The 25,350-nt window shown below is 33.0% G+C and overlaps 2 protein-coding genes across 3 annotated transcripts in view; one reads left to right on the top strand and one right to left on the bottom strand.

Annotated features, from left to right (window-relative positions):
* LOC107439954 (uncharacterized) overlaps positions 1–25,350 on the top strand; it is a 91,249-nt gene that overhangs the window by 11,316 nt on the left and 54,583 nt on the right. For both annotated transcript variants that reach the window (XM_087149840.1, XM_087149841.1), the window contains exons 3-14: positions 1,196–1,455; positions 3,542–3,601; positions 5,480–5,596; positions 16,510–16,625; positions 16,704–16,762; positions 16,873–16,925; positions 18,055–18,179; positions 22,154–22,295; positions 22,605–22,666; positions 24,288–24,400; positions 25,039–25,139; positions 25,271–25,309. In XM_087149840.1, coding sequence (XP_087005966.1) covers positions 1,196–1,455; positions 3,542–3,601; positions 5,480–5,596; positions 16,510–16,625; positions 16,704–16,762; positions 16,873–16,925; positions 18,055–18,179; positions 22,154–22,295; positions 22,605–22,666; positions 24,288–24,400; positions 25,039–25,139; positions 25,271–25,309 — 1,247 coding nt within the window. The remainder of the gene's footprint in view (positions 1–1,195; positions 1,456–3,541; positions 3,602–5,479; positions 5,597–16,509; positions 16,626–16,703; positions 16,763–16,872; positions 16,926–18,054; positions 18,180–22,153; positions 22,296–22,604; positions 22,667–24,287; positions 24,401–25,038; positions 25,140–25,270; positions 25,310–25,350) is intronic.
* LOC122270089 (uncharacterized) lies at positions 9,375–14,592 on the bottom strand. The gene has a single exon (XM_087149844.1). It carries the CDS (start codon positions 13,605–13,607, stop codon positions 12,837–12,839), a length of 771 nt encoding a protein of 256 aa, XP_087005970.1. The 5' UTR covers positions 13,608–14,592; the 3' UTR covers positions 9,375–12,836.

Raw genomic sequence — 25,350 nt, 5'->3', positions numbered from 1 at the left:
AAGGAGGAAAAAAGTTTGTGACATATTAGGAAACGTATATTATTTGAAATTAAAAACCATTCCAGTCCATTGGACCGTTAAAATAAAAAATACTGCAGCTTTTCAAACCTAAATGTGTTTATTAAAAAAAAAAACTTATGATCAACGTTAGTTATCTAACGTCTAAGAGATAACGTCCAGTTATCTCAATAAAAAAAAAAAATAAATAAATAATAATTAAAATAACTTATAACCGACTAGTGATCTTATAATGTGACTGCAATTTTTTACTATATTTGTTCCATAATGTTTTTATGAAATATTTTTGAAACAAATTGTCATTATCGTTTGCGTGAACAATTGTTTTTGCATAATCTGCGCTTTTCATCGTTTTTTTCTTGTTGCAATACCCTTTTTTTTTGGGGGGGGGGAGGGAAATTTTAAAGATAATAGAGAGGTTTAGCACTTTCACATAGCATCCCGCACGTCCATGTACAGCGCGTAAAATAAAAAATATACTTGAATAACTTTTGATCTAATGATTCGAAATATACGTTTCAGGACTCAATCTTAATGGTCCGAGGGGGTGACCTTAAAGCTGACGATATTTTAAGTTATGAAATCAAACATAAAAACGTAATTTCGTTAAATAAACATACTTTCTCCCCCGACGGATTCGGATTTCTGATCTTCAAAATACAGGCGGTATCTGCAATTTGGGAAATATGGTCTCAATAGTTTGGTCAGGAGGACGATCCAAAGTTTGGATCCCTTCATGTTAATTTTACTTAATGCAAATTTTGCCACATCTCGAAAACTTTTTAAGCGAATTGATACATTTTTTGCACACGATTATAAAATTCCTCTGTCCAAGATAATTTCATGCAAAATATAACTTTTGAAAAATATTTGCTATTTTCCATTATTTTATTAAATAATAGTCGAAAACAGTATGAATTGCAAGGTAAATAATTTATTACATCATTCTAAAGAAGGTAATTTTGTATGGCAAAATACAAAACTCGTGTGTAATCGGTCGAACTCAGAAATCAAATTTTAAAATTAAAATTTTTTGTTGTTGCATTTTTGCAAGCAGATTTACAGTTGCTGTAAAGAATGTATTATAATATTAACGTTTGTTTAATTTTTATCACCAGTTCTAAAAATTTGTATAACTTGTTGGGATCCTCGTTTCAAGATCACGTATCTTTTTCAGTCTGCGGATGAAGTACTGTTCTATGGAATAAATTCGAAGGCAGAATGTGCTCTGGTCCGCATCACAAGAGGCTGCAATCAAGAAGCCGAAGCCTGGATCTATTTGAAATTAGCTGATGGCACGACTTATCATCTTGCCGAACACGTCAACTATCAACAACCCTTTGAGGGAAAATGCCTGATGTTTTCTTGTGGGAACTTACAAATGCATTATTTGGCGCCTATGAGGAGATGGAGAATACAGTACAGTGGTTCATTAATGTAAGTAATTTAATATTTTTTTAAATCATTTTTAAGCAATTTTTCATCTTAAAATTTAAATATGCTACTGAATTACGTTATGTAGTTGCAACAGATTAAATTGTAAAAAAATTAATTAATTTCCAGACAGACTGATATGAAATTACTGCTGCTTTTAAAGGCCCTCAATTCTTTCATTGCAACGAACGAGATAACCTGTCTTCCAGGAATATTCGCTCTATTGTTATATTAGTGAATATGGTGATTAATTAATAAAATAAACAAGTTTCAAACGAATTTGGGTTTTGTTTCAATTTTAGAGCTGGGGGGGGGACTCTAAGAGCAGAGGGTGGAACAAAGGTACTCCTTTGCCGCAATGAAAGTGCTGAAGTCACTATCATGGTCTAAAAACTTGTAAGTTTAGACGGAACCTTTCCCAGAATTAAAGGACAACTAGGAGGCTTCGCCTCCTGCTCGCTGACGCTCGCCAACACCCGGAGCTGCTTTCGCAGTTCATTTCGGATTGCTTCACAATCCGACGCTCGCTTTGCTCGCTCATTGGATACGTTCTTAACGTCTAGCTTTTGTATACCTTTTTGAACACTGAAGCTCCGAAAACTTTTCACTGTAAAAAATTCTAAACCTGTGCATTTCAATATTAATTTGAAATTCCAAACAGTTCACATATTTTTCTTAATCACACTATTCTAAATTTCAGTTGTTGAGAATAGTAAATGTTGTAAGTTTTGTTTTAAAGTCTTTCCCACCCGAGGGCTAAAACCATGTGTTGTAAAACAATATGAAATAATACTGAACGCCGGATGTAAGGCATCGGCTTCGATGAAGATAATTTTGTGAGAATTTTTTTGATAATTCGGTGAGAATTCACCCGATTAGACATATGATGCTCACTACGTGCTCTTGAGTGCCGAAGCCTATCAATTAAAACGTATTAGCGTTTTATATAATATTTTTTTTTTTTTTTTTTTTTTTTTTTTTTTTTTTTTTTTTTTTTAATAACGGCAGGCACTTGAACTCTCGTTCTTCGCCTCGGAAGATGCCGGAAGTGTTGCTCATTTAGCGTTACCCAGTGGGCACCTGTGAACCTAAGTCACGGAGGCGAGCAACATTACCCACGCCACACTGCCACAAACCCGTTCATAGGGTGGGCCACATTCACACATCACACACAACAGAGGACAGCACAGAGAGAAACATCCATGCCCAGAGCGGGATTCGAACCCGCAGCCATTGGCTCCGCAGTAAGGCACGCTAACCGCTCGGCCACCTGGCCGGCGTTTTATATAATATAGATTAGCCGTATGATGCTCACTACGTGCTCTTGCGCGCGGAAGCCTATCAATTAAAAATGAAAACTGTTGCCAACGCGAGAAAAGAAATATCATCGGTTTTATTGATACATACGTATTAGCGTTTTATATAATATAGATTTTACTGTATTTATAGGGGAAGATTTTACAGTGGTAAGGGGAAATTATATCGAAGAATTAACTTTGCAAAAAATATTTTTTATGAAATTTTTTTCCGTTGCTAGGCTACCCAAATTCTATGATTGTAAGGTAACGGACTTGCTCGAGGCGAAAATTTTTCCATAGTAGTATAGAGTGTTTCATTGTTAGTGATATAGGCTATAAAGTTGATTTTAGTAAATTTACAAAATAATTTCACGCTCAAAACAATTTAAATTTTAGTTGAAAAGTTTAGTCATCAGAAAGTGCTATTTTAGAAATTACAATACTCACGCTTATTAATTTTTAATTTATTTCATGCTAATTAATTTTTAAGGTACTAACCTTACCTAAGAAACTAACCCTATGGGTTATCTGTTTCTTTATCTAACATAATTATAAGCTAAAGAGAGGGAAAAGGGGAGGGAGAGAAAATGAAAGCAAATGTAAGGGTGAGCATATGAAACTAAATTAGATTAGAGAACGGGTGAGAAATATGAACTAAATAACCTTAATACATAGTAAAACATGAAAACATAATTAAAATTTAAAACGACTGTAAACTATAGATAAAGAGATTTACTAAGTTATATTACTAAATCAAGTGAAGTTATTTATATTTATTTATCTTATTTTAGGCGAAAATCTGAAAATAAAGAATTACCTGAAGGAAAGACTTTTGTGAAATTCGTGTTTTTGTAAGCAAATTATTGTTTTTCCTTTTGTGTTTTTAGAAACTATACTTCAGATAATATATTTTTTCTTAAAATGTAAGGACTATTTTAGAATTCAGTTTTAAGCTCAAAGGAATTAGCTTTTTGAGATAAAGTCTTATTTAATTATTTATTATTTTTTAAAAATTTTATCAATTGCAGTATTTATCAATTGTTCGGTTAGTATAGAAGCATTTATTTTAAAGTCCGGAAAACCGATAAAGGTTTTCAGATGGGTATTCCAGTTTCTAGTTTAAAGACTATTATTCATGATCGTCAAAAAATTGAGGAACATGCTAAAAGATAGCCTGACTGTGGCTCTTTGTGTAAACTCTGATGGAAGTGAAAAGATCACTCCTTTAGTAATAGGAAAATCAAAAAATTCTAGATGTCTAAAGAACATCAAAATGCTTCCGCTGGATTACGACGACAATAAGAATGTGTGGATGACGACCGAAATTTTTACTAGATGGCTGAAAAAACTAGACAATCTTATGAAGAAGCTAAAACGAAAAATTTTGCTATTTATCGACCAATGTCCAGCTCACCAATCGATAATAATTTTTTGGAGAATGTTGAATCGATAATAATTTTTTGGAAAAGTTTACTTTTTTCCTGCAAACTGCACAAATGTGCTTCAGCCATTAGATTTGGCCGTGATTGGGAATCTAAAATTGCTTATAGAGCGCAGTTAGTTCAACTTGCCATTCGAAGCATTCAGTCTAATCCGAACAGTCTAATCCCAAGAAAATAAGTGTTCTCCAAGCAATGAATATGACTACGTTGGCATGGTCTCAGGTAACAAAGACAGCAATAAAGAACTGTTTTATAAAAGCCGGATTTGCCCATCGAACATCCGATGATAATGGGGGTGATGACGTAAGCGATGACGATACAATAATCAATGATGAGGATTGGCAACAGAGACAACTTTTGATGAGATTGCGATGAGAATGTAGTAACGTCAGCGATTTGTACTGATCTGTCAAGATGCTGTGGCCAAGAAGTTGTTCTGCCATCTTTTCAAGAATTCCATTGAAACACTAAGAACTTATTTTCTTTACCACAATACCGGCGAAAAAACTTTTCAGACCTTGATTCTTTGCACAAGTCATTAATTACAGCTCAACGTCAATCATCACATCAAACAACTGTCGATAGTCTTTTCTGTAAACTTAACGTGAAATGATTAAAGTGAAGAAAAATAAAAAAACAAATTTGGAGTATCAAAAAAAAAATAATAAATGAATAAATAAATAAAAGTAACGTACATTCAAATTGCTTACTGTAATTTTTTTTTCTATGGTTAGTTGTTTGTTTTGCTTTGTCTGATTTAGAAATTTATGTAAATCACCAAGTTAAACATTGAATTTAACTGAAAACAGAGTTTAGCTTCTAGTTTTGGAAGTAAAAATCGATTATACGACGTTATCGTATATACGATGTTTTTCGGTGGTCCCTTCGGCGTCGTATAAACGATGCTCCAATGTTGTTGGTAGGCCTGCATGCCACGATTTAGCAGCCAATCATGATTGACATCTACACGTGACGTTTCTTGTAGGTACCTAACTGTAATGACATATTGTTTTTTATTGGAATCTCACACAATCTCAGATTTTAAGTGTTTATTCTTTCGCATTTTACATTGCGCCTAAATTTATGATTTTTTTTTCTCGAAATTGAAAAAAAATATCTTATATATAAAATATTTTTAGTAAATTTTAAGTTGAATTTCTGATAATTATCTTATAAATGCGGAAAACGTAGCGGAAAAATATGTGATTAATATGGCAAACAAAATATAGTGATATATCAATGAGTCGTTATGTTTCTTTAAATTTATAATTCATTTACAATTCCAAGGTGGAATGCTTCATCTGACGTCTATGATATTTCTGATGTTTCAAGCAACACAACCGGTTTTACCAGTGCCATTGCAAGAGCCGAATGGGATTCAGTATTACAACCTCCAGTTCAAAAGTAAGTTATTCGATTTTTGGCCTATGACTTTTGCTACTATTTGAAACTAAATTTAAAGCTAATAAAGCATATATTAACTCTTTTATTGCATTATTAACGTTGGCCGGACTATGTAGTGGTCAGACAGCTGACCTCACGTCAGGAAAGTTCTGGATTTGAATCCCGGACAAGGCATGGGTGTTCTTTCACTCTCTGAACTATCTGCTGCTACTGTGGGAATAACGTTGACCCACTTAATGTTTTGTCCCTGAATTTGAAATGTCTAACAAATCTGCCTAACTGCTACCTGAATGACGAGAGTCAATCGGGTGGGCATTGGAAAAAAAAACATATTGGGATGATGGTTTTTCTCAAGTTGCAACAGAGTATAGTTTTACATTTCTAGTTGTGTATTTTAAACATTTGTTGAGTTAAGGTTGCCTAACACTGAACCGGAAAAAGTTAAAAGACTTTTTCTGATTGTATAATTTGCTATTCAAAGTTTAAATCATTATTTCTTCTACTAATCACAAGCATTTTTTCTCCTCGTCAAGTGTTCATCGATGAAGAAATATAGGTTCTTTGTTGTTGTTGTCTTTTAAACTTTGAAACGCAGTGTACTGATAACGTTTTAGCATTTTTTTCCCAACTGATCGATGTTTATTTATATTTTTTTTATCTACACTAAAAGTAACCTTGACTAGAAAGAAAGACACGTTTGATAGAAGCTGTCAGAAGTTGAAATTGTTTGGAGATAAATGAAATTGAAGCTGTAAATATATTTGATAACAATTAAGTGATTCTTCTCGCTTTTCATCGAGTTTTGATAGCGTTTTTTATCTGCAATCAAGCATGCTACAATTCTTTGAAGAAATTGGAACTGATGAAAGATGTATAATACTGACTTAATTGATAAATTTAAAGAAAAATAGCAACATTTTTTTTGACTTAGAAAAGTTTTCCTTTTTAATCATAGTTTGAATACGATGCAATTATTTTTACTAATTGTAATTCTTTTAAAACTTTGTTCCAATCCTCTCGTGATGAGGCTTTTAAAATGTTGGCAAAATTGCCAAAAATTCCGTAAGATTTAGTTTTTAAATGTCTACCACTCATTAAAATATTTCGCAAAAAGTGTAGTAGTTGGCAGCTCTCGTAATTTAACCATTTCTCCAATCATTTCTTCATAACAGAAGTTACTTTTTTTCAAAAAGTACATTAAATTTAAACATTTAATTATATATATATATACAGTCGACTGTATATATATAGATATATACAGTCGGACCCCGATTTAACGAATTCATCGGGACCTTAAATTTTATTCGTTAAATCGGGGTCATTTGTAAAATCGGGATTTAAAAAAAAAACTTTTTGGTACATATGTATTATTAAAAATTACTAGTTATAAACGACTATCTAAGATAAGAAAGGAATTTCCTGTTTGACTCATAGTCCACGTGACAAACCCCCGGAAAATGACCTTGCAAGTGTAATGTCTTATTGACTCTGCCCACCTACCCACGACGAATTTTGTTTTTCCCTGTTGCGGGCTTTCTTTTGTTTGAGACGAATATGCACTTTTTCTATTTTATTCCTCCCAGGAAAGATTTTTTTCCCTTTAGAATCTGCCAATTATAAAAAAATGCAATATTTTTCTGATCAAAATTAATGAGAAATATTTTTTCCGGATGCTGAAATAATACGTTAATTCGGGGTTAATTATTCGTTAATTAGGGGTTTTTGACTCTGGTTTTGCTGGGGCAGAAAAAAAATTCGTTAAAACGCGAAATTCGTTAAATAGGGGTTCGTTAAATCGGGGTCCGACTATATATATATATATATATATATATACACATAAATACTACAGCAATCACTAACGTAACTCTATTTTCTTATTTTTAGAATTAAATTTACTCTCCTTAGAATTTAAATTTTTTTTTAAGAGTTTTAAACGCAGAGCACAGAGAAGTTACCAAGATGTATATACACTGGTTATCATAAATTAAGGAAAATTCACAAAAATCGCGATAACTCAAGAAATTACACATGGAATTTTATGAAACTTACCCACAATATACAACACATAGTAAGGTATTAAACAACATAAAAAGAAATTATCAGACATTAATAGTAGTATAGAAATTAGCACATGTATAAAATAAACAAATTGGAAGTATCGGTTTGCAATAGAAAAAGTACCTTTAATATGGAATATGATTGCCTCTAGAAGCAATACAGCACAAACAGCGATGTGTGATGCTTTCAATTATGCGGTCTATCAGTTCAATAGGAAGTGAGAGCCATTGCTCTTGTAAAGCAGTTGCAAGCGTGGCAAGGGTCTGAGGGGGCGGATTGATGGCAGATACACGCCTCCCTAGAGCATCCCAAACGTGCTCGATAGGATTCAAGTCCGGGGATCGAGCTGGCCACTCCATGCGAGTAATTGTTTCCTGTTGAAGATAATCATCAACAATGCGAGCTCTGTGTGGTCTTGCATTATCGTCCTGTAACAGGAAGCAATCACCAATTGCCCCGGCATATGGGCGCACATAAGCATCAAGGATGTTGTCTCGATAAACCTGAGCATTCACGGTTCCCCTTGGAAAGACATGGAGGTATGTGCGCCCTCCTAAGGATATGCCTCCCCAAACACAGACACTGCCTCTTCCGTATGCATCTCTTTCACGGATGTTTGATGGATGATAACGGGTCCCAGGTTCTCTCCATATCAAATAACGTCTACTGTCACTTTCTAGACTAAACCTGGACTCATCCGTAAAGAGAACAGGCCTCCATTGATCTGACGTCCAGTGGACATGTTGTCGGGCCCACTGCAAACGGTCTCTCCTATGGCGTGATGTGAGCGGCACGCAAATGGCTGGTCGTCTCGCATACAGACCACCTTCGTGGAGCCTTCTGCGCACAGTTGACGTTGACACCAACCTTCCGGTGGCTGCAGCAAGAGAGGATCTAAGATGTGTCGGAGTAGCGGTTCTATTCCTGCGTGCACTTAATGTCAAATATCGGTCATCGGCACTGGTCGTAACAGTTGGCCGTCCTTGACTGAACCTCCTAGATGCCGAATCTGTGGTTTGAAATTGCCTCCAAAGTCTATGAACCACAGATGGACTCACATTTAGCCATCTGGCCACTTCTGATTGACTCTGCCCTGCCTCTAGTCTCCCGATGGCTCTCCATCGTAGTTCTTCAGGCAAATGATGCCTAGAGGTCATTATTACGAATTGGCTATCTCAGATTTTCAATGTCGCAATCACAGTAAAATTTGTGTGCTTTCTCTCAAACTTGGACTTTTATGCTCCAGGCAGATGACGTAAGCCGAGTGCAGCGCCACTAATTTGCATATTGCAATTTTACTCAGCTACTCTTAGTGGACAACATATGCAAATTTTGCACGGTTTGGCTTACTTTTGAAAGAGTTATCGCTATTTTTGTGATTTTTCCTTAATTTATGATAACCAGTGTATTTCGAGCTGAATAATTTTTGATCTAATAATCGGAGTCCACGTACTAGATACAATATTAATGATTTGAGATATAATTAAGTGTAACCAATGATTTGAATTATGGATTTCGATACATTAATTTAGTTTCTTTTAATGAACATGATTTAAGTTAATTTGTATTAAGTTAATGTGTATTCGTATTAAAATTGCATTTGTGATAAAATGTGTTATCTTTAAAACATTATTGATCAAGAAATTTTGCTCAATTTGTTTTAAAATTTAGGTTTGTGGTGATTAGGTTAAATATATTAAATAAATTAATTCAATAAAAATTAACTATCAACACAGTTTAATAATAATAAGACATAAAGGAAATTATATTAAGTTACAAGTAGAAAGACGAATAGGATTAGCGACAGCAGCATTTCAAAAATGGTGTAAGTTCATCAGTCAGCAAGATGGAATGAATGTTAGACAATTGACCTGTTGCCATTTCTTGAAACTGAGGTTTTAACTCAGAGATGTTGCCATCTTATAGAAAAGTCATTTCCTTGAGGGGAAAGTTTTGTACTGCCACCTGGCGAGCAAAGTTCATCGCCATCTGGTGAGAAGGTGGTTCACCACAGTACTCCCCCCCAAGTGGTGAAGGCACTGATGTCAGAGGTAACGAGGGTTAAAGCGAACATGCCTTCCAGAGCGTGTGATGGTCTGGGGTTGGATCACAGGGTCCTTGTCTTCTGGAGTAGGATCCAGAGAATCACTGATGTTTACACTAGGGGTTGCTTTTTGTCCTGTCAACACCTCGTCTGATGCTGTCGAGAAACATGGCTTAAGGCGATCAATGCCAATTGTGCATCTTTTGCCATGTATGAGCACAGTGAAGTGTTTTGGGGTGCGCTCAAGTACTTGGTAGGGTCCATCATAGGGAGGTTGGAGAGACCTTTTAATTCCACCGTGACGCACTAGAACCTGACTGCTATCAGATAATGAACGATGCACAAATGTTCCTGGTTCACAGTGGGCAGAACCTGGAGTCGGAGTCAGAGTTTGCATAGCTTTTTTTAGCTGCTGTACAAAATCTTCTGGCGAGTCTTTTTTGGTAGTTGTTGATGGAGCGACAAAGTCTGCTGGAAGCCTTATGGTTGTACCATAGACTAATTCTGAAGATGTACACTTCAAGTCCTCTTTAATAGCAGAGCGGAGACCCAAGAGTACTATCGGTAGGGTTTCAGTCCATCTCTTGTTGCTGTGGCACATCAAAGCTTGTTTTAGTGAGCGGTGGAAGCGCTCGACCATTCCATTGCTGGCTGGGTGGTACGGAGATGTGCGAATTTGATGAGTGCCCAATATTTGAGCTAATGACGTGAAAAGCGATGACTGAAATTGTCTTCCTTGGTCTGTGGTGATTCTTGAAGGCACACCAAATCGAGAAATCCAATGCTCAACAAAAGCTCGAGCTACAGTTTCAGCTGTAATATCCGCCAGTGGTACTGCTTCTGCCCATCTGGTGTATCTGTCGATGCACGTAAACAAGTAACTGTTACCATTGGAGGGTGGCAGGGGTCCAACCAGGTCAAGGTGTATATGGTCGAACCTTGCTGAAGGTGGTATAAATGGCTGGATAGGACTACGAGTGTGTCGGGTGACTTTGGATCTCTGGCAGTCTAGGCAGCTTCTGGTCCATTCGACTATATCTTTGGCGATAGCAGGCCAAACGTATCTGTCCATGACAAGTTTTTTGGTGGCTCTTACACCAGGATGGGATAGGTTATGGAAAGCAAAGAAAATAGGTTTCCTAAACTGAACAGGGACATATGGTCTAACTTTTTGCTTGCTAGAGTCACAAATTATGTGCTTTCCATTCGTCAGATGTAATGACTGGAAGTTTAGCGAGCACTTTTTATCACTCAGAAGAGCTTGAAGATCAGTGTCACTTTTTTGAGCTATAGCCAGTTCATCAAAGTTTACAGGTGGCTCACTACCAATTTGCTGAATTCTGGATAACGTGTCGGCAACTACATTGTTCTCACCAGAGACATGTCTGATGTCCGTACTGAATTGAGATATGAAGTCCAGATGCCTGAGTTGGCGCGGGGAACATGTGTCAGAATTTTTGGTAAAAGCATATGTTAAAGGACGATGATCAGTGTAAATAATGAAGCATTGCCCTTCAAGAAGATGTCTAAAATGTTTTACGCCCGCGTATATTGCAAGGAGCTCTCTATCATAAGTACTATAATTAGTTTCGGTTTTTGTTAACTTACGAGAAAAGAAAGCAAGAGGTTTAGGACCTTTAGGAAAATGCGAATGGACAACAGCACCGATAGAAAAAGTGGAAGCATCAACCATTAGAGAAATTTTATTTTCGGGTGTATGATGCGTTAAAGTTGTTGCATTAATCAACTCTTTTTTGCATTTTTCGAAGGCTAGCAAAGAATTCTCATCCCAGGGAACGGGACGTTTGTCGTTTTTTTTCGAATCCCTAAGAAACTCATTTAAGGGGGCCTGTGTTTCAGCAGTTTTTGGTATAAACCGCCTATAGAAGTTAATCATTGCTAAAAAGCGTCTTAGTTGAGAGATTGTCTCGGGTTTGGGAAATTTGGCAATTACCTCGACTTTGTCAGGAAGTGACTTAACGCCTTCAGTAGTTATCAAACAGCCTAAGAACTTTACGGAGGATTTACCCAAAAAACATTTATCAGGGTTTAGCTTAAGGCCAAAGTCCCGTAAGCGTGAAAATATTTTGTGTAAATGTTCTACGTGTTCTTCTTCTGAAGTAGAAGCAATTAATATGTCATCAAAATAAGGGATGCAAAAGTCAAACGGAGCTAATACTTGATGTATGAATCTTTGAAACGTCTGACCTGCGTTCCGGAGTCCGAACGGCATTGCTGTATATTCAAAGAGGCCAAAAGGTGTCGTTACAGCTGTTTTGGGTATATCTGGGGGATAGATTGCAATTTGGTGGTAAGCTCGGGCAAGGTCTAGGGTTGAGAATACCTTTTTTCCCAAAAGATTTTGGGTGCAGTCCTGGATGTGAGGGACAGGGTAGCGATCAGGAACAGTGATCGAATTTAGACGACGGTAATCGCCGCATGGTCGATAATCACCGTTTGATTTCCTTACAACATGAAGAGGACTAGCCCAAGAACTTTTCGACGGCCGAAGAATACCTTGAGAAATCAGGTATTCGAACTCTTTTCGGACAGCGTTTAAAATGTTAGGTGCCAGACGACGAGGTTTCGAGAAAACTGGCGGGCCTTTGGTCTCAATGTGATGATATGTTTTGTTTGGGAGGTCAACATTATTGTTTTGAGATGGGTTAATTAACTCTGGATACTGGCGCAAGATATCGTCGAATTTTGAATCTCCCAAAAGAATTGAAATATTGGTGAAAAGTGGAGAATCCGAAGGCAAATGTCCACGAGAAGACAATTTTGTTTCGGCATCAATCAAACAATTATTTTTAACATCAACCAATAGATTAAATTTTTTTAGAAAATCAGCACCTATAATAGGCTGATTGACGTCAGCAATGATGAACTGCCATGTAAAATTGCGGCGCAAATTTAAGTCTAATTTTAACAATTTAGTGCCATACGTTTTTATGACTGTGCCGTTGGCGGCATACAATGTTAAAGTTTCGCGAGTAGTGGGAAGGGTTGTTTTGCTTTTTGGCAAAACGCTGACGTCTGCACCAGTATCGATGAGAAATTTAAATTTAGAAGAAGGATCGGCCAAGAGAATTCGATTTATGAGGCGGTCGCCTGTGTGGCCATCACACGATCGCCTAACTAGTTTGTTGAAAAATTACATGGCTGAGTACACTTTTTGGCATTTTTGCCAAAGTTAGTATGATAAAAGCATTTGCCATTAGCAGGATCTTTAAATTTTTTAAAACGGGTTCTAGAGCTGCTACGTTGGCGAAAATGATTTGGAGCTGGGCTACGCGATCTTTTGACAAAAGCAGTTAACTCATTAACTTGCTGTGTCAATTGAGCAACTTGTTGTTCTAATCGAGAGGTGTGGGAATTAGAAGTAGCGGCGACAGAATTAACTCCCTGATGAATAGTGAGATCATTAATCTTGTCTGCCACAGTGGCTAACTGATCTAAATCTTCGCTGAGAGCGGCCAAAATTGTTTGTGTCCCATTAGGTAGCCGACCAAGCCACAATGATTTTAAAAGAGTATCGCCTACGTTGTCACCTGCGAGTGAACGCATTCTCGTTAAAAGTTGGGATGGTCGTTGGTCCCCTAACTCTAAACCTTGGAGTAAAGTTCTTATTTTAGATGCTTCGCTTTCAGAGTGTAACTCTACTAAACGTTTTTTAAGTGCTTCATATTTATCATTCTCAGGGGGTTTTAACACTAAATCACTAACGGATTTTAAAATGTCCGATTCAACAGCAGAAAGCACATGGTTAAATTTGGTTATATCAGCTGTTATTTTAGCCAAATCGAATTGCGCCTCCAAACGGACGAACCATAGCGCTGGATTATTTTTCCAAAATGGTGGCGCCTTGACGGCAACATGAGCGATTGACTGATTTTCAAGTTCAGTCATAGCGTATTAAAAATCTAATCACTTATTTAAAAAATAGAATGACAATTTAAAATGAAATTGAAGTTAAATGAATACAATGATTTACAATCACTCAATTAAGGAATTACGTTTGGAAAATGTATAAGTGCGCAGATAATGCATAAAGAAAAATTCAAAATTAAATTCAGAATACATTAATACGGAAAAGAAATTTTGAAATATGACACATCGCAAGATCAATAAATAAAGCTAAAAAAATAACATACCATGTTACCCCGTGACAACTCAGGTTGAACTTTGACAAGAAAAAGAAAAGTTAATGTCTTATTTTAGTTAAGCATTTTAAGTTTTAAAATATTTAAGCTTACAGCATAAGATGATTGCCGATGTTGTAAGATTTAGAAGGTTGCATTATTTTAAGGTCACCAATCTGTGGTGATTAGGTTAAATATATTAAATAAATTAATTCAATAAAAATTAACTATCAACACAGTTTAATAATAATAAGACATAAAGGAAATTATATTAAGTTACAAGTAGAAAGACAAATAGGATTAGCGACAGCAGCATTTCAAAAATGGTGTAAGTTCATCAGTCAGCAAGATGGAATGAAAGTTAGACAATTGACCTGTTGCCATTTCTTGAAACTGATGTTTTAACTCAGAGATGTTGCCATCTTATAGAAAAGTCATTTCCTTGAGGGGAAAGTTTTGTACTGCCACCTGGCGAGCAAAGTTCATCGCCATCTGGTGAGAAGGTGGTTCACCACAGGTTTGTCATTTTAATTGCACCGTTTTAAAACTTACAATTTTAAAACAAAAACATTTCCTTGATCAATATTAAATGAATAGCAAAAATATATAGTACGATTTTTTAAAAATTATTTTTTGAATGAATAAATTTTGGGTAAGGTAGAGTTGATTGGAAAACCTCTACTAGCGTATTTAGTTCTAGAGATCTAGTGAGAAAGGCAAAAAGAAAAGGAAACAGTTAAGTCATCAAACTTTGAATCGTTTAACTAGTCAAACAAGTTTTCCAGTTTACATTTCTGTATTGTAGTTTTGAAATGAAAAAATCTATTTGAAGTATATAAAAGGGTGAATATTAACAAATTAGTTGATCATAGTCGGTATCATTCATAGTCTGCTTAATTACGTCTTCATAGTTGCGAACAGTAGCTATTGAACTTGCAGAAACTGATTAAAGAAAAACAAATTTTGCCATTATTTTTTATTTGTCAAAGATCTTTAAAAAATAAAGTCACCCGTTATTTCCAAAAAATGCTAAAAATATTATACGCATATGGTTGTAGGCCTATCGAATAATAAAATCCTTTGCAGACAGCCACCGTCACCCGTTATTTTCAAAAACACTAAAAAATATGATACGCATATGGTTGTAGGCCAATTGAATAATAAAATCCTTTGCCGAGAGCCACCGTCACCCGCTATTTGCAAAAACGCTAAAAAATATTATACGCATATAGTTGTTGGCCCATTGAATAATAAGATTCTTCGCAGACAGCCACCGTCATCCGTTGTTTCCGAAAACGCTGAAAAATATTATACAGATATGGTCGTAGGCTGATTGAAATACTGCTTCCTGCCGACAGCCATCTTAATCCTTTATTATGTTATCTAGAAAAGACATCATTCATTGCTCAACTTGTCTGATTTATTTCAGACAGTTTATGTTAAGTTCAGAGTAGAGAAGTCTCAGTGTAAATAGCTTCGTTAAAGATTTATTGTAAGAAGCCAAAGTGAAATCTGTTTAATTGCGTAGGTATAGAGGAGTGTCGGGTACCCCCGCCCACTGTCAATTTCATATGTATAGAATATTTTTTCAAGTCAATGGGCCATCGGACATTAATTGTTATACTAGAAAAAGATTATTTTCAAAGTTTCAAGTATTTATGCAGCTGGTAACATGGTAAACAATAGTTTTGAAAATATGCTGAATAGAGTAGTCATGAAATTAAGAAAAATTGACTGAATCTTTCGATTAAACTTCATTTTAATACTAAAAAAATAATTTTTTCTCTACATGCAGAATTAAAGTATGTAGTCTTAAGTTTAATTTGCACAAAGAAAGAAGTTTATATGTGAAAAATTGCTCGAGTAATTACAAATTTACAAAAAAATTGGATTTCGGGTATCACCGCCCAATTTTATTTCGTCGATAAATGTACTGTTGCAAGGATTATTATTTTATTCAAATTTGAATGTTATATGCATTTTTAACAACAAATATTGCTTTTATTAAATGATAGAATTCACTAAAAGTATATAAATATGTAATAAATAAAATAATTTTGTGATAAAAATGATAAATGAGGTTTATCTATTGTCAATACATTGGTCATATTCATTTGCACCTAAACAAACAGTCAAAAAACGTAATTTTACCCAACACACAGCTACCCGACACATTTTGAAAAGAGCTGAAAAACATAATTTTTTAAATTTCTATTTTTTTAAGTTAAACTATTCTTTTTTTTTTGTTTATTCGTTTTGCAATTAGATGATAAAACAATAGAAACATACAAAAATATTGATTATTACTCAATATTATACAGAAATATAAGCAATACTCCTTAAGTGGGCGGGGCTACCCGACTCTCCCCTACATCTTCTTATTAGCCTAAAGGAAATCTTGCTGATTGAAATAAACCTTAAAAATATCAGGTTTTTAAATTAGGGATAATGAAGTTTTTTACAGGTAAGCAGTTACCAACATAACTTCTATTATATTATGCTGATGACAGCCACGAAATTTAGATCCTCATGTCAGAAAACTGATTCATACCATGCAATTTTTTGGAATGAATTTCCAACAAGAATGCGTCGACAACCATGAGAAATTATTTCATGGTATTATATTTTGATGTTATGCAGAGAGAAGTATATCGCATAGTTTCTTGCAGGTTCACCGAGAGTCTGAATTTCTATTATCAAATGGGAAACATAAGAGGTACGGTTTCTGTGAATGAAGATCCGGATTATGAGATGCATTTATTTGGTGAAAAAATAAGAAATTTAGGTAAAACATAAATGAAGCTTTACCTCAATTTATTACTCCTTTTCATAGAAATTATTTTGACACGTCTAATTAATTTAGGTAAAAGTTCTCACTTGGCTGGCTGCAACTTCGAGAATTTACTAGGATATGTACCAGAGGTAAGGCAATCATATTTATTAATGCAGCAACAAAATGAGCGATTCTGAGAATTTATATTGAAATAAATAAATTATTAATAATATTACGAAGAATTATTTTTTATTTTTAGAATGGATATGGATTTCATTTGCTAAAAGCATCAATTCCGAAAATCTTCAAAGAGTAAGTTCTTAAAATTTCAAACTGTTATGATTATTTCTCTTTAATACTGAAGGACTAAGTTCCCTGATTTCTGAAAGGATTGTTTTCCAGCCCCTAACGGCAGTCCTTAGATGCTTGCTATCTTTGAAAAAAAAAGAGAAGAAAAACTCTCCAAAAATAAGATTATAATTTGTTTTGTTATGCCAGTTGAAAGTGATTTGCCAAGATAAAACAAAGACTTACTCAGATAAATAAAACAAATAAAGAAGTGTAAAGTGTAAAAGAAAAATAGTGAAAATATAGTACTTTGGACAATTTAGAAATCGATATAATTAACGTGAATTAAATTGAATGTTTATTCTTTTTCTATTTTAGTCACATTTTATGTTTTTTAAAGCATCAAATATTGAGCCACTTGACATTATCTCTTGCACTCATCTTACAAAAAAAGTTTTACATCATTGAAGTGCTGAAGTATTTGAAAGCAACCAAACTACCGCATAAAATTCATATACGTATCGATAATAAAAAAAAAACGTGTTATGGTCATTTTAATGAATTTGGAAAAAGCTTCGAAATGTATAGAAATCTTATGAAGCCGCTCGCAAAAATCTTTTGTTGGTTCTTCGGTAAAATTTATAGCAATGTTTGACGAAATATTTTTTATCTAAAAACATTCACAATAGCCAAGCTGGGAACCGTAAATATTCAAGATGGTGAATGTTAAGCACAACAAAAACATGAAATTTTAACATAAATCTCAAGAATATTGTCAAAAAATAATGTTAGTTTTTACACAACAAACAGTGGGAAAAATCTTTGACAGGCTTAGTAGTTTGTTAAGTATTATTCAAATTATCTTCACGTTTAATTTTATAACAAAAATGATTGCATGTTAGGCATAAAATAAACATATAAAAAAGAAAATAAGCTTTTATATTTTTGAGTGCAATTATTAGAAATTCGGTGTTAAAAGTTTGGGTTCATTGCTTAGCTTTAAAAAGAAGTATTTTGCACTAAGCCCCATTGATTTTGAGGAGTGTAGCAGACAAATGAACATTTACATATTTCAAAATACTCCTATAGAAGTGTAGTTATAAGATTAATTAGTTAGAGTTTGATTTTAATGAAGTGTATTTAATAATTTTAGTGTACCTGCAGGCTTTCTTATCAATCCTTATGGAGATATGGTTATTGTCAAGGATATTGACTTTGCAATAAAACCATACAGTCCAGTTACTTCAACACGCAATTTTGAAGCAAAGTTTACAGCAGGTAGGTTAAAAGTGTTGTTAAAATAAAGTTCCTTCTAGCTCAGCCTGTAGTTCTGTGCGAGTTAATGCTATGATTTAAAATTTAAACTATAGTTTAAAAGCATAACTATACAATAGTAATGTAATAACCATATATATAGTAATATATTGTATAGTAGTAACTATGTATAGTATAGTAATAATCATTTATAGTAATATATAGTATTGTAATATATAGTATAGTAATAACTATATATAGTAGGTATATCTAATAATATATAGTATAGTGATAACTGTATAAAGTAAAGTTGTAGTAAAGTATAGTTTAAAATTAATTTTTAATAATCACAAAAATAAAAATTAAAGCTAAATGAAAATCATTAATTTATTTTGACAACTAGTTTATTTAGAATACATACAAACAAACGTTTTCTTACAATAGAATCATTATTTTGATACAATTTATATGCTTGAATTAAATGATACGACTCAAAAATAATTTTTGACACTCCCGAGGAGGTTTTATAACCGTTTTTAAACTGACAATTCTCTCTCGAATTTACAACCAGCAATGTTCAACTACGTATCCTTGTAATTTTGTACCCAACCCAGAGACAAGGGGTGTCCTAGATCCAAACATCGGGACAAACTACATTTCATGGAAGGATTTCTGATGGAACTAAACCACATTTACATAACACGGAGAGGAAAACCGCGAAAAACTGTCGCGTTTAGTCCAGTGGAAAATGGATTCTAACTCATGATTCGTTTACCACGGAGGATATTTTTCGGCAGCATTATGATCAACGCGAGGCACGAGCTACCAGCTCACGCTGGCATTTGACTCTTTGCATTTTAAATGGATGACGAGTTTCAGTCCTTCGAGCCACAGTGACATTCGTACAAACCTTATATTTGTGGCAGTTAATGCAATGAGCTATCATTGTGAAGTATCGGGGATATGTTCCAGGAGACTTAATGCCCAACCATCTTTAGATCGTTGGATAGCAGTAGGGGAGTCGGTACCCTCTATACCGACAATGTTAAAACGGCAAACTTCGTGTACCTTTTTCTGAGAAAGTATCAAACATAGAGCTCTGAAATTTTTTATGGTGATTATATGAACACTTATACATATACAGAGGTGAAAAGTTTATCCATACACATTATTTTTTTTTAAAAAAATAAAAGCTGAGTACTACTGAAAAAATGTCATTTTGCAGTATGTTTTTAACAGCCACACATTTATTTTTATGAATAATCATAAAAAGTTCACCTCAGTATATGTATTAAGCCCTTAATAATGAGCTGTAAAAATTTTAAGAATTTATCTTCAGTAGTTTTTGAGAAAAAGGTACACGCAGCTAAAAAAAACACATTTTGAGAAAAAGCCAATTTAAAGTTAAAATTCATTATTACTAAAAAATTCTGGCACTAAGTACAAATTTTTCACATTTATTTCATTTGTACAATTGACTTATTTATTTTTAGTACATTTGTTTTTATTTATTTCCTAAATTTTATCTAAAAAAGCTTAAATTGCATTATATCAAGTATGTTACACATTAAGTCGACAATGTTAAAATTTCAAGTTTTTCACTATGTATTACAAATAATTCCTCATAAGACATAATCTATTATAGCAAATTCATGAATATGTATAATATAAGTTCAAGTACAAAATTATTCTTTAAATTATTATTATTAATCTTTTATTTATTAACTACCGAGTAAGATAAGCACATTAATTTCACGATTTATGATTTGCAAAACATTTGGAAAAATACACTGTTAAATATGCTCAGTTATAAATAAATTCACATTTAAGTTGTTTAAATTCTTGAAAGTAAATTGTATATATTACTTGAAAAATGCTGTATCAAAAAATTACAAATAATAAAAATATTTTACTATAAAAAAATTTGAAATGCTACTACCTACATCCGATAATGTTAAAATGCCAAACTTCGTGTACCTTTGTCTGAGAAACTATTAAACATAGAGCTTTGAAATTTTTTATGGTGATTATTTGAACACTTATACATATACTGAGGTGAAAAGTTTATCAATACACATTAATATTTTTTTTAAAAAATAAAAGCTGAGCACTACTATAAAAATGTCATTTTGCAGTACGTTTTCAACAGCTACACAATATTTCTCAAGAGTTATCACAAAAAGTTGACCTCTGTATATGTATTAAGTCCTTAATAATAAGCTGTAAAAATTTTAGGAATTTATCTTCAGTAGTTTTTGTGAAAAAGGTACACGCAGAGAAGAAAACACATTTTGAGAAAAAGCCAATTTAAAGTGAAAATAATTTATTACTAAAATATTCTGGCACTAAGTACAAAACTAATACATTTTTTTCATTTATACAATTTATTTATTTATTTTTAGTGCACTTAATTTTATTTTCTTCCTTAATTTTATCCAAAAAAGCTTCATTTGCATTATATCAAGTATGCTTAACGTAACGATGACAATGTTAGAATTTCAAGTTTCACACTAGGTGTCATAAATAATTCATTAAAAGATATAATCTATTATAGCATGGTCATGAATATGTTTAATATAAGTTCTAGTACTAAATTATTCCTACAATTATTATTATTATCTTTTAATTATTAACTGCAGAGTAAGATAAACATCAATTTTATGATTCGTATTTTGTAAAACATTTGAAAACAAAAAAACACAAGTAAACATGCTGAGGTATAAATAAATAAATTTTTATGTTATATAAATTCTTGTAAAATAATTTTTTATATTACTTTAAAAAAGCAGTACCAAAAAATTACAAGCAATAAAATTATTTTACTATAAAAAATTAGAAATGTCACTACTTACACGCGAGTACATGCTTCTATGATATTCTTTTGTTTTCAATGTATTGAAATTTTAATACCAAAATAAACGAAACTTTAATTATTAAAGTTTAAGAAAATAACTACTTCTACTGACAAAAAATTATAAAATATTAAAAAAAAAACTAAATCGTAACACCTCACCAAAAAAGCATGAAAAAAATTCACTCCAATAGCGAAACGAATTTAACAAAAAACCAAGCAAATCTGACAAAAAACAAAACAAATCTGACAAAAAACAAAACAAATCTAATAAAAAAACAAACTTAATCTAACAAAAAACAAAATAAATCTATTTAAAAACTATGAAATTGCCTGTAAAGATCAAGATAAGTTATTACATTTCGCACGTGAAAATCAAATGAAATATAAAAATAAATATTGAGTATTTCCTATATTAATTGTAACAGCAGTTGCATGAATATTTAGCTTATAGCTTTTACAGTAAAAATAAGAATTTGAACTTTTAGCTTGCTTAGATTATAAAATAATAAAAAGATTCTCGTAAACGTCAAAGCTTTGAATCTTGTGTTTACGTTTTCATCTGCCAAATGTGGGCGTGGCACAGCTAGAGGAGCGTTTGTTTACATTTTGAAATTGAAATTTAACAACTTTAAATTTAAGTAAATACATAAAACTATACATCATTGGAAAGCTCTTGAATAGGAGATTTCAAAAATGTAAAAATCTCAGAATCGATTTTTTGAAGGTTGGGTGGGTACTGACTCCCCTTTGGGATGTTAGGGCAGTCAGTGCACAATGTGCTTACGCCACATACGCTTACATCATGTCGTTGATCATGTAATTATGAAGACTAAAAACTTTTATTGGTTTATTGACCGACAATTGGCTGTTACGGGAACACTTTCTTTTTTCATATATATACATAATTTCTAAATAATTTTCTCTTGATGCAATATTTAAACTGAATTTTTCATAACTAATATGTTATAACTTCCTGAATTTCAGATTTGAAATCCCGCACTCGAATTATACAAGATAAAGTACTTGTATATGTGTAACTAAAAGTTTGTTCCTCTGTGTAATCAATGCTTGTTTTTAGAAATAAGAAAGGTAGATAATTTCAAATATTAAGGTAGATTATTTCGAATATTTTAACGTTTTATAGGAGAGTCCTGCAATTTAAATGGAAGCATGTCTCATGAGCCTATAGTTCTGTATAGTGGCCAGGGTTGGAGTGGATTTTTAGAACTTTATTTCCTCAAGTTCACTTTCCAGACTAAAACAGGCTATGGGCTGTTTTTATCAGGGTAAGTTATTCCTTTTCAATTTAAAGATTTTATTTGTTTTGGGAGTATTTGACAAAATTATGCAATATCAGTCGCGACTTCGAAAGATAACTTTTATGATAACATATGCAAATTAACCTTTTTGTTATAAAATTAACTTTTTTTTTTAAATATTGTCCTTCAGAAATTACAAAAAAAAAACATGCATTGGTGCATATATGTTCCAACAGAACAAAATCATTGACAAACGAAAGACGTTGTCAAAGTTAAACTTTTTCTTGTTGAAACAAAACGTTGTATAAATGTTTTTGCTTCTTGTTTTTTTGATAGGGAAGTGTATAACGAGCCTGCGACACCCAAAATTCCTATGCTTCATACGGTATGTCCGAAAGGTAAGTTATGTTTATCTTATTAAAGTACGTATAAAGTTTCAATTCTTCTCAAATTTATTATTTTTCAAGCCGAAATCATCTTATAAATCTTAATGAAAACTTTGTAGCTACCACTACAATTATTAAAGATTAATTTTTAATTTATAAAACATGGCAAGAAAATGATCGAGTAAGTAAATGGTGAGGCAATCAAAAACACACTCGGAAATCACCTTATTGTAAAAATGTGAGGGGGATGTTATATTAAAATAATTAAGTTGTTTAGTGGAATTTAAAACTAAATTATATATATATATATCAGAATTAAGCAGAATAATGGAAGTTTTAGCTATAATACTAAACCACACGTTATTAAATAATTTGTTAAAAAAGGAGCAGTTGGTATCCATGAAAAAAATTAAAATTTCTCAGTTTTCACATAATGAAAACTCCGACCTACCACACTTCTAAGTCTTGAAGTGGTATCTTAAAAAAGAATATTCTGTTACAAGGTTCACTAGAATCTGGAAAAAATTTAAAAGAGGTTGTTACCATTTTAATTTAACACGTTCACGCCGTTGTGACCTACTGGTGGGTCACGCTAGATTGTCTCATTTTTGCAGCGCACCGGAGTAAAAACTGGTAACAATAAATTTCATTTTTTAGTTTTTTTCCGGGAATAATAAAAATCCATAACTACCAATTGTTTTTACCGGGTGCAATTTTTATATTAAATTGCTTCTTCGCCGTGATTAATTTCCTTACAGTGAATTGTTATTGTTGAGAATAGATTAACTCCTCCCGAATATTATCTAATATTGAAATAGCTCTTCTACCAGTATTTTCACTTTTCCCGACGTGAACGTGTTTAGTTAATATATCTAGGTGCATAGTCTATGAAATTTAATTTTAATTCTAAAGTAAAAATAGAAACTGGGAAATTTTAACCTTTTGCATGGATGCCAACTGAGAACTAGCGGAATATTTTATAAGTGTCCTACATATAGTAGTATTAAAACTAAAACTTTCAGCATTCTGTTTAATGCTGATGATTTACTTTGCAACGCACAAAATAACTTAGTTACTTTAATCTACAATTATTTTAATATAAGATGCTATTATGCTTCAGCACATGCTCATCTTATATTAAGTTAAAATTATTTATTTGTATAATGGTGAGTACAAATAAATTTCTTCAAATTTATTAAACTACGAATGTTGTTGTTGTCCTAGACGCTTAAGGTAAGGGAAGTGCGATTGTTCGTGTTATTCAGCGGCGCCATCTATGGTCAAGAATTCGACTTCTGTCATATCCATACGTAACACCCGTTTATTGGGCGGATCCATTCATGCATCCTTTCATTCCTTCACAGATCGTAATTTTAACCTCAACCAGAGAACGATCTATCTCCAATTCATTAACCCCAAAGGTATAATTTGTTATGGGCTCATAGAGGACTTTGTGACCCGATACTAAAACTTTAGCAGAAGAAGCTGTTCCCCTGCTATTAATATCAGATTTTTCTTGAACGGCTGGTAATTTTTTATTTGTTTATAAACTACCCTCAATCCTAAAAGTGGAGCTTGTTATTACAATCAATTGAATTTTTACTTATCTGTGTAATTACTTTTTTGTATTTAGAAGTGCCTCTGACAGTCAAGTTCACCGACGAAATATCACAATTTGGAGACATTTCTGGGGGAAAAGGATCATCTTTGGGAAAACTGACAAAACTAAGTCGTAAAGATAAATCCGTAAGTTCCAAAAAGTCTTAAATCTTTTCCAATCACAATTGTGATATTTTGGTATGCCACGAGTGACTAAAAATGTAATAAGTGGAGATTAATAAATGACTTAAATTTATTGAAAGAGGTTGAATTCAATAACTGTAAATTCATTAACGGTTGAATTTATTAACATTTGCTAACATTTTTTTCCAGTTCCCGGCAAAAAAGGTGAAAGCAAAGAAGGCTTTCGTTCTAGAAATAAATATTACGAAATGGTAGTAGTTATGATTGAAGAAATAAACTGGATTAAATTGAGATTGAATTAAGACGACAAAAGACTTTAAATTTTTTTTTATAAAAATATTAAAGGACTGGTTTGAAATTTTAGCCCTCGTCATTCACGGGCGAAGTCGAACATTGATGTCGGGCATACCGGGCAAATTTATACCCTGTAATGGCACTTAACTAGACCTAGTATACATTTCGGATCAAAGCGATTATGTGATTATTAACATTCACCGGCGGAAGTCAACAAAAATCAATTTTGATCATTCACTGTAACATTTATAAAGTGTTTATTATTTTGATTACATTTTAAGTTTATAAATCTGTGTATATAATGTGTTTAACATGTAATATGAAAATGTGTTTATTTCATGCTGTAGTTTGTTGTTCCTAAAGGAATCGTAGTTACAACATCTGCTTATGAAGAGTTTTTGACTCCTGACATACTAAATGCAGTGAAAAAATTAGAAAACGTTGCTTAGTGAGTAGTTCCTTGTTTATAGAGTTAATTTGATTAATACAGTTAATTTCGTGGCAAAATTTGATTTTTTTTTTAAAGAATTACTTCGTGATTGTGAGTTAAATTCATTGTTATTTTTTGTTCAATTGTAGTGGAAACGTTAAGGGAGATCTAAAAGAAGAGTGCGAAGTGTAAGTTGCCGGTTTCGTTGTTTAATATTTTAAAAATTTCA

The sequence above is a fragment of the Parasteatoda tepidariorum genome, chromosome 8 (genome assembly GCF_982258835.1).
Source record: "Parasteatoda tepidariorum strain Cologne lab strain chromosome 8, Ptep-v5.0, whole genome shotgun sequence".
Taxonomy (NCBI): Eukaryota; Metazoa; Arthropoda; class Arachnida; order Araneae; family Theridiidae; genus Parasteatoda; species Parasteatoda tepidariorum.
This window is presented reverse-complemented; position numbering and strand designations above follow the sequence as displayed.

What these genes read in the sequence shown, in the direction of transcription:
- LOC122270089 (XM_087149844.1), bottom strand. Translation starts at nt 13,607, where the DNA reads ATGACTGAACTTGAAAATCAGTCAATCGCTCATGTTGCCGTCAAGGCG.